Raw genomic sequence first — 10,466 nt, 5'->3', positions numbered from 1 at the left:
GATTATCTGTATACATGTGCCTCTCTTCTTTATTAAACAGTGAACTCCCTTAAGGCAGAGACTTAAGCCTTATTATTTCCATATGTCTTAAGACCTAGTACAGAGTGTGATGCGTGGTTATGTATAGAAGCATTTGATGTCCTGATTATAAACAGTACTTTTAAAGTTCATTAATTTAGTTTTCTAAGGATCTCTGGGCTTCCCTGGTGGTTCAGAAGGTCAAGAATCCACCTGCAGTGCGGGAGACCTGGGTTCAATCCCTGGGTTGGGAAGATCCTCTGGAGGAGGGCATGGCAACCCACTCTGGTATTTCTTGCCTGGAGAATCCCCATGGACTGAGGAAGGAGCCTGGCAGGCTACAGTCCATGGGGTCGCAAAGAGTTGGACATGACTGAGAGACTAAGCGCAGCACAAGGATCTCTACTTGTACAGTTCAGTTGAAATTTTACCTTTTTTAAACGAACCTATATTTTGAATTTTTTGTTTTTCCAGCTTTTTTAGTAGTTTAGATTAGCTCAACCTTTGTTGGTCCAAATTAGGGAGCTTTTTCTCTTAGTTGATATTCTCCTTGAATCAGTATAACAAATAAGGTAGAATATCCATTTTACCAGGTTTAGAGAAATCAAGTGACTTGAATAAATCCCTTCCCCCACATCCCAGAAAAGTAGGGCTAGAACTCAGATTTGCTGATTCCAACCAAGGTTCTTTACTCAAAAGAAGTAAAAAGGGCCAGAAATTAAATATTGATAGAGAATTTTTGTCTGAGGTGTTATAGTGAATAGAATGTCAGTAGTAAAAGCCAGAAACGTTGTTTGAGGTAATAGAAATAAAAGTTGTAATTGAATAATCGGGTCCTACCCTGTTGAGTGTCTGGGGCACTTAAACACTGGTGTGCCCAGCATAGACTGCCTTTTCCAGATTCCATCAGCATCTGATCAGGGAGCCCTCACCAGTGTTCAAAATGGAAGTCAGGTCTTTCTACTCCCTGTTGGAGGCAGCGTAACATGTTTAAGCATGTTAGTGTCAGGCACACCTGGTTTTGAGTTCTAGCTCTGCCTTAGCTCTGCCTTTTCATCATCTTGTGACCTCAGATAAGTCACCTAATTTCTCTAAACTTCAAATTTCCTCATTCTCAAAATAGAGATCATAATACAACTCCAAGGGTTGTAGAAAGGCTTGCTGGAGATACTGCATGTAACATTCTCAGTACAGGCTCTGGGACAGAGCAAGTATTTTGTAAATATAAGTTACATTGTTTCCACCATTCCTGTTCCTTGGAATAACATCCTAATACCATTAAGGATACAATAATTATTTCAATTAGAAATTGAAGGGGATAATCAAATATGAGGGGTTGTGTAGTTTTCAGAGTGAGCTTAAAGCATTGATTTAGAAGCAGCAAGCCAAGCATTCTCTTATCCCTAACTCTTTACAGTATAACTCATAATATCCCTAATGGTACAATATATCGTCAAAGTCATCTTCATAAATACGGTGTGAGAAGTCCTGTCCTTTCCCTTCCCAGTTTTGGGAGTTACTGTCTCATATTCACTGTCTTGTCAGTATGGTTTCTCAAGTAGCATTATCTTTGTCATCATGTATTTCCCATTTAATAATTCCTGATTGTTGGTTGCTTTGCAGTTAGACCTATTGGCAAGCTTTATTTCATTTGTAATCATTTCTTGAAATTGTAGGGAATTCCCTGGCAGTCCAGTGGTTAGGACTTATTTCAGCAACCAGTGGTGGTACTGGCAAATGTTACAGTTCATACTGCACTTGTTTAGAATAGTCCTGTTTTCCATTGTGACGGTCTTTGAAGTATAAAAATTGGCTTTAAGGTGAAAAGAATTGTTTTGTGGTGGTACAATTAAAAAATAGAACAAACCAGTTCCTGATACTATGAATGAAACATGCATTTTTATTTATAGCATATCTGAGTACCATTGTGTGAACTCTGTCTGGCATATTAGTCTAAAATAAAATTGTAGATTAGGCATTGTGCCTTCCTTTGGGAGTTCTTTACCCCCACTCTTTTGTGATTTAAAACAGCTCTGCTGCTTCCTGTATAACATTTTCCAGATTATTTTCCATTTTTTTCCCCCTTTTATGTGAATCCCTTCAGTTGGTGCTATTTTTCTTGTCTAAAAATTCTTACCAGAGAAGTGCTTTTAACTATTTTTACCCCTTAGAAGTTATAGCTATTCAGGTGAAGGTTAAGCACCTTGTGGTAACGGTGACTTTGAATGGTATTCACATTGCTAATAAATTGACAAAGTGTAGAACTACCAACCAGGCTGAGGTGGCAACGACACTGAGGCTGAGCTGCCCCAGATAAAATAAAGCAGGAAGAAAAAGAAGCGCAGTTTCTCCCCTGTTTTAGGCAGAAGAGGCATTCCACCTCTCCTTGGAGATTCTTTTAAGTTACCACTGCCCTCCTGTTGATTAAATTCCCTCCAATTTTGATTCCCCTCTAATGTCCAGAAAGATTCCCAAATTGTCTTTCTGTTTTCCCTTTACATTGATATCATTTCTATTTCTTTGGTGTAAATTTTGTATCTCAGTAGTGAAAGTGAAGTCGCTCAGTCGTGTCTGACTTTTTGTGACCCCATGGACTATAGCCTACCAGGCTCCTCTGTCCATGGGGTTTTCCAGGCAATAGTACTGGAGTGGATTGCCATTTCCTTCTCCAGGGGATCTTCCCGACCCAGGGATCGAACCTAGGTCTCCAGCATTGTAGACAGATGCTTTACCATCTGAGCCACCAAGGATCTATCTCAGTAGGGATAGAAAGAAAATAATCTGATTCAATTAATTAATACAAAAACCCCCTTTACTACTCCCAGTATTTGCATTTTCAAATGGAAACTTGTTCAGATGAACCTCCAGGTTTTCAAATTGTGTGACAGAAAATTGGGATGGGGCAAGGCTTTGGTTTGTTGGTTTGTTTTTCCTGCTGCTTTAAATCTTTGTTGTACCATGATCAGCTCTCTGAAGTTATTTGTACTTTTGGTAGCTTCTCTGTTCTTTCTGTATTTCCGAATTCTTAGGTTTTCCAAAAGTTCTGTGTGCACATATGTTAGACTTGTTTGTGTATGTGAATTGGCGGTGATGATAGTTTTTCATAACTCTTAATGAAAACACCTCCACCTCTAGCCTAACCTGAGCAGTCCTCTTACATGGCAGTGAGACTAGCAAAATGTTTCAAATTTCATTTTGTCCAAATCTTACTCAAGGTGGAGATTTATGGATCTCTTTAATAGGAATGAATAAACAAACAGTTGCTATACCATACCAAAGTTTGCTAACCCCTAAAATTAAGAAAATGGTCTAAGAGTTCTCTTTTCTGCAAAAGAAGCTTAAGCAACACCATCCAAAACCAATTACTTTGGACTCCTCCATGAAAATGGATACTAGGAGGCAAATTACAGTCAGATGGTTTAAAGATATAATCTTGAATTTTTTAAATAATCTTTCAAGTGATCGAAAAGAATTTCACGAACTTCAAAGGAAAATATTTCCCTCCTTCATTCTGACTGCAACCAGTTTTGCCCCAAAGTTATATGGTACCATGAGGATTTTGGTCTCCCCAGTCCTATATTTAGCGGCCCTCACAGAATTGGATATAATTATACAATGCAGCAGTCCTTTTCATATGAGGGCAAAATTATATAGTATTTATAGACACCAGTTATAGTAGTACCTTGTGTTCCATATTCTCACCTAAATGTTTGCTGAGTCAAGTCAGTGTTTAGATGAGTTTTATTTACATGACTGTTTAATAATACATGGAATCCTGCTGGGAAATATGGTCCTTATTTAAAAGAAATGTGCACGCCACTAACACCACTCCCCATGTATTCCAGAGATACTTTGAAAACTGCTTAAATAATCAAAGACTTTACATTTCTCTCTGAATCATAGTCACCCTGTATTAGAAAGCAGTACAAAGTAAGTGGGCGGACTAGGTCAGTAGGCCCTTCTAAGTCTGAGCCTGATACTCTTCACAATTACATATAGAAGAAACTAGATGCTCCCTGTATGGTCTGTCATTATATAACATGTGTTAATATTTCAGGACTTGAGACTTCCCTGGTGGTCCAGTGGCTAAGATTCTGCACTCCCAGTGCAGGGGGCCTAGGTTCGATCCCAGTCAGGGAACTAGATCCTGCGTGCTGCAACTAGACCCCAGTGCAGCCAATAAATAAATATTAAAAAAAAAAGAAATGTCAGGCCTTAGTGAACTTTAAGGGTTGTAACTTGTAACATGCAATACCAAACCCATGGTCAGGTATTACTGGCCAATTTCTGTGTAGAACATATTTCCTGATTCTTTATAAAGGTAGAGGGATTGGATCTGCTCAGTTAGAAACTTAAGGAGCAGTTTACATAGAATATACCTCTCTGACTGTTTAGATATGTTACCTTCAGTTTGGTCAAAAGCCATTCTCCTAAAGATAAGGGGCTTCTGACTTAAAATGGAACTGAAGATCATTCTCACTTGAACAGGAACTCAATAGTTGACAACATAGCAGGGGAAAGACATATAAGACCTCTTTAAGGTTTATCATTACTGTGGTCTTCCATGTGATACAACTCTGGTTAGAATTTTTCACACACATAATTACTATTTTCAAAGCTATTTAAAATCACTGTTTTAAATCCTAATTGTATGATTGTTTAATACCATTTAATGTCATTATTAGATACACTGTTAATTGCTTAATATGGAACAAGGGAAATAAAATTACACTGCAGCAGAAAGCAGTTTTATTTCTCCATATACTAAAGTAGGAAATTTTTAATGTGCTTATTTTTTAAGGCATATAAAATTTATCGGGTGTTATCTTTGAGCATAGATTGGTACATTTCTTTAGATATTTCTTACTTACATATGGTGTTTTTATTACTTGCTTCAGCTTTTGCAAAGTAGGTTTGTTTTGTTTTTAACCGAGAGGCTTTAACTGCGCAGATTGGCTTCTGTGAGTTTATGTTTCCACTGTTCTTTATCTAGTTGTATATGCCAGGCTTCTGTAGTGAAAACTTACAATGAGTGTTTTATTACTTAACCTTACTATACCAAATGACAGTTCTTATTCTTAGGTACTTATGAGGATTATAAATATTAACATGTCATATGCTTTGTTTTGAAAAAATTAATTTCTTCCCTACATCTCATTCTGGAAGATTCTAACCAATAGAATGCCACAAGGCAAACTAAAAGGAGCCCCTGCTTCATGGAATATTAGATGTTTTAAAACTGGATTCCAACCATTACTTCCTTGTAATATAAAATGGAACTACTTGCCCTTGCACTCTCTCTCTTTTTAAAATTCTCTTTCTTTCTTTCTCCTGCCCTCAAAAAAGAATCACACATCTGGCTCTCCAAGAGTTTAGAAGACACTTTTCCCCTTTTGGAGGAGGCAGTTTTTAGGTTTAGGCTTGGCAGTGTTAAAGCCTTGACATGATCAGTTTTACACAAATTATGTGTTAGCTAGAAAACTGAGGGACATTCTCTACCAAGCCATGACAACGTACTGCTGTAACTTAATAAAAATTGCCCAAGTGACTATGCGTCTGCTGAATGGATTTTCTTACACCATCTGGTTGTCATTGTAGTTTTTTTGTTGTTGCTTTCATTTGAAATGTGCTGATGATCTTGTTTTTATTCCGTAGCATTGAACAGATGGGTTGATTATTCTTTTCAGATATTAATAAGGCAGCGGAAAGAAGAAATATGAATACGGCTCCATCAAGACCCAGCCCCACACGAAGGTAAAGTACCCTGAAGCAGTGAGTTACCTTGGGAGAGTTGGGCTCTGGGGAGTTAAGCCCAACTTCGTACATCAAGGGTCTTTTCTTCCCCCCAAAGAAATCAGAAACCACAAGCAAACAATAAGAACGTGAACCTGTGTGAAGGGCCTTGCTGCTTTTTTAGAACATACATCAGGAGATGCAGAGGAAGCTTTGTTTTCCGTGGCAAACCCAGCAAGTTCAGCTTGCACCGTGAGTTGCAGGCGATTGGAAGAGGATAAACCTCTGTGTGTCCCCCGCTCACGTGTCAGTGGGAGCCTCCACAGCAGGAGTGCCCGAGGGTCGTTGGTGTGTGCTACGCTGCCCTGCAGCAGGCTCGACTCTTCATTCCACATGGCTGCCGGTCCAGATGCTCACCCAGGGTTACAGAAAGTGCTGCTTGAGAGATTGCTCCTGTGCCCGTGCTGCAGATCCCCTGTGCGCTCGCATGCTTGGGTTACCTATTGAGGGGAAATAAAAAGGGCAAAAACACCCTACCTCTAGAAGTCTCCCTTTTTCTTAGTTTTCCTGGAAATAAAAAGCATCTCCCCAAATAGTCTTCCACTATTTACAAGAGATAGTCCTGATGTGTACCCTCAAGATATGCATTAAATTCGTCCCAAAGAAGAGCCTCATTAATGTTGCCATTACACCAAAGATGAGTATATTGTATTCAGACTGTCTGACCTCATAAATAGCGCACAAGTGGATGCAGTGTGTGCAGATTTGTGTGGAATGCAGACATACATATCTCATATCTGGTGTCTCCTCATGGCCCAAGTGGATACTCAGTATGGATTTTGCCTTTGCCCCTAAGTAAAATGCCAGTTTTCCACAGTAAAGCGTGTACCTAAGCTATATACCACAGGGAACTACATTTCATATGATGACTGAACATGCCGAGTACAACAAATCCTAGTCTGTACTGGTAGCTCCGCAGGTCACTTGGGGGTGTACCCAACTAACTGGGCACGTACACATAACATAGCTGTCCTGCTTTGAAACAAAAACACCTATAGTTTGTTACCTACTTATAGGAAGGATTGGATGCTCTGTGTTTGTATATGCGCCCACTTGGACCTGATGGTATTTTCTAAGCTACCAGGATTAAATTACACGGGTATGTTCTGCAGAGTTCAAGCTGACCTTAGGGACAACGTAATGCTTCTGATTTCAGTTAAGTTCTTTGAGCACTCTGCCTGGAAGTTGAATCTAACACCACAATTATAGCTGCACCACAGCTGTTAGCTGGATGCCCTGGTCATCCATTGGTTTCACTGCAGAAGTGAGCGTATACATTGGTATTCTGTTTGTTTTCTCTGACACCATAAGGAATGCCTGCAGCTTGCAGGTAAATAGTATATTGATTGATTTTGTGTGTATGTGTGAGTGCCCTAAAGAACATAAATGAATGCTCTGGCACTTCAGATCCATATAAGTCTGTTTCCATTGTGCCGCATCTAACCACGCTGCAGATGCTGGGCAGTCCCTTCAGTGTTGCTCCTCGTTGCCCCAGTAAACATGGAATACAAGTGACTGAGAGTTCGCATCTAATGGTCAGACATATGGGGCTCCACGGGAAGCTGGGGTTGCTAAATGACCTGAAAGGAGATGCGGTGTATATCCAGTTTCCAAGGAGCTCAAATGTGTATGTTTCTGAAGTAGGTAGCTTATAGGAGTGTAGAATTGGTCACTATAAAGACGCTCCCTTGGTAAAATCCTCCTGCTCTCTGTACCCTCATGATGTCTGTGATGTCTGGGTAGTGTTTCTGCAGGCAAAAAGGAGGTGGGACTGCACATCACAGAATAAAAAGTTCTCATTTGTGCTATGATAAGAATATTTTATGTCATTCCACTAAAAATATACCTAACCAGACAATTTTAACATTTCCCATTATTGTAGCTATTCACTAAGCATTGGCAATGTTGGGGAAATAGCTTACTCTCCTACTTGAAATCCAATATTGCCATTGCCAGAGCATTAAATTTAAAAGATTAATTTCATCCCAGCCTAAAATGCAACTCTATAATTTCATCTATAACGGAAGAATGCTTTTTTCTTTCTTTTTTATATCCCCCCACCAAAGATAAAATATACAAACAACATTGGAGGGGGCCTTTTAAAATGTTCTCCTTACCAGATTTATAAACATATGTCACTTATATTTTCATTTTAATATATCATCTTCCTCAAAAATAAATTCTAAGATGAGGTCATTTGGGATGTGGATTGGGCTATGGCTCCCCGCTTTATTTATTTATTTATTTATTTATTTTTTTTTTTTCCCCCGCTTTATTTATAATCAATAGGAGGGACAGCTAGGCTAATTAAAGGTCCATTAAAAATCAGTCTTCTTGGTGATCGTCCCTAACTGGGTTCCTCAAAGTGTTGTTTAGCATGATTAAGTTTCATATAGTCATAGTCAGTAAGGTTTGGGGAAGAGGAATATTCACATTTAGTAAAAAAAAAAAAAAAATCTATTCTGAGCCCCATCTAAAAGTCTAAGCAGAGTCTCAGTTTTGTTCCATTTAAAAATAAAAATTTTCAAACCCTAAAGTCAGGTAAATTGAATGTTGTATTCAAAATAGAACACTAACGTTTTTATCATTGTGTTTATTGTATATTCTCTCTTAAGATACTAGTCTGGAAGGGGCTAATCATTTCTCTGAGGGTGAACACTGGCCAGCGCGCACTCTTTTCAGGTGCGTGCTTCCAGTCAAAACTCCAGTGTGCCAGTATGTTGACAGCAATCCAGCTGCCTTCAGTTAGCAACCCTAAACATTTTATGTGCCCCCAGCCATGGAGGAATGGATTGTTCACAGGAAGGGGAAAAAAAAAAAGTACCTATAGCAAGCATTTCCCTTAAGTTGTAACTCTGTGTTTTCAGTGTTGCTGCTTTTTAAGAAAATTGTTTCTAAGCATGCTGGCAAGACCTTTGTAACACCTTATTTTGCTGGACTTTAACCTTGAGTGTCAAAACACCTCAGTATCTTTGGGGATTTTCACAGGATTATCACCTCTTCAAATGTCTCTGTAAGCCACAGTTCTGCTGGTGTTGCTCACCGTTCAGTAATATGCCTCCCTAATGACTCCAGCTGTTGGAATGTGGTTCTGATGGTACTAGCCCAGCCAAGCACAGAATTCTGCATCAGGGATCCCTACTCTGGATCACATTTCAGCCTGAATTCTCGTCATTTAACCCTTGGACCGCTTCATTGAACTCCGCTGTGCACATTGAGAGCACTGCACAGTTACCATGCAGGTTGTCTCGCATTGGTGCTCGGCATTAGTCTTAACCATCCTCGGAGAATGGACCATGATTCTAGTCGTGCCTCAGTTCTCAGTTTCCATCTTCAGCTCAACACTTGAGCAGTCCAGGTTTTGGAACATATCCTTCTGCAGACATGGCCTCTGAGTGATACTCTACTTCCTAAACCTTCCTGCATGACCTGAGGAAAAGCAAATAGAGTTACTTGTCTATGTCGAGACCTCTGCAGAGAATTTCTCTATGTATTCGTGAAGAATGTTAGGCCTGGTGCCTCGTTGGTGAAAGTCGTCAAGGATTGGTTCATCAGAAATAACCTGGCCATTGTCAGCTATATTTCAGTTATTAAAAAAAGAAAAAGCCTAACTGCAGACAAGTTTCTTACGTGGCCTGAGGTGATTTCTGTGTATCCACAGTGTTAATTCCTTTAGTCACTGCTTGCTTCTTGGGTGTGAGACTGCCCTAGCTCTAGGTGGGCTTCACAATTAAAGACTCCAGGCTGATTACGTGCTCACTAACACTTAAAGAAGATCCGTCAGTTCTCAGCAAGTGCCACCTCTCTACCAACAGAAGAGTCGCATTTGTGTTTGAGAAAATTATCAGTGCGCTTCCGGGAGAAGCAGGGGCACTTACAGAGTTTGGATCTGTAAGGTGCGGTTGCTTGCTACCCCTCGTTATCCTTCCTGCACCCAGTGGCGAAACTCTGTACAAGCCTGTTGTCTCTGTTGCTGACGGTAGCATGGAGCTCCTGGTGGGGGGTCAGCATCACACAGCAGCCAGCCATTTAGAGAATGGTATTTGTGGGCAGTATCTGTGACAGAACAGAAATACAAAGAGCTGATGGATTTTTTTTTTCAGGAGAAAAAAGGCTGGCTTTAGAAGGAAAATATTCCAGTGAACAGAAAGAAAAAAGGAGATGCTGACAAGCAAAGGACGGAGGCCTTCCTCCCTGACCTCCTGAACAGCCAAGGCCAAAGAGCACCATCCTGGGCTTAAGGCTGTCTCTAAGAGAAGCTCGGAGTCCATCAGTTGTCCAAGAGCTCTCAAATGCCTAGTGCTCCTCAGGAAGAGAAGCACTTCTGCCAGGAGCATATCACTTGCCATCTGAGCCATGGTCTTTTCCTTCATCCATCCCTCCTTACCTCTCAGATGTTTGCAAATATTGTTTGACTACCATTTCTCTCAAGGCAAAAGAGCATTTGGCTTTGCCCCCTCCTGCTGAATAAATGAGGAATTTGCAACCGAATTTTAGTGATGTTTATCAACTGCTTTCAGTTTGTGGACTCTGGTTCTGAAGTTTTAACTGTCGTTCAGTTTCTTTTTAGCTTCTGGTGACCTAGTGCTTGAGGGTACAGTGCATTGGTCTCCAGTTAAACAACTTTGGTATCATGGGATGATATAGTGAACTTC

General features: G+C 40.1%; 1 protein-coding gene across 4 annotated transcripts in view; it reads left to right on the top strand.

The window, feature by feature from the left end:
* Positions 1–10,466, top strand: part of NCOA5 (nuclear receptor coactivator 5) — a 30,586-nt gene that overhangs the window by 5,668 nt on the left and 14,452 nt on the right. For 2 of the 4 annotated variants that reach the window (XM_069548693.1, XM_069548691.1), the window contains exon 2: positions 5,706–5,772. The exons of the other annotated variants lie outside the window; for them this stretch is intronic. In XM_069548693.1, coding sequence (XP_069404794.1) covers positions 5,735–5,772 — 38 coding nt within the window. In that variant the 5' untranslated portion in view covers positions 5,706–5,734. The remainder of the gene's footprint in view (positions 1–5,705; positions 5,773–10,466) is intronic. 4 annotated transcript variants of the gene reach the window in all.

This window comes from Ovis canadensis, chromosome 13 (assembly GCF_042477335.2).
Source record: "Ovis canadensis isolate MfBH-ARS-UI-01 breed Bighorn chromosome 13, ARS-UI_OviCan_v2, whole genome shotgun sequence".
Lineage (NCBI taxonomy): Eukaryota > Metazoa > Chordata > Mammalia > Artiodactyla > Bovidae > Ovis > Ovis canadensis.
Note: the sequence above shows the minus strand (reverse complement) of the source record. Positions and strands in the feature narration are given on the sequence as shown.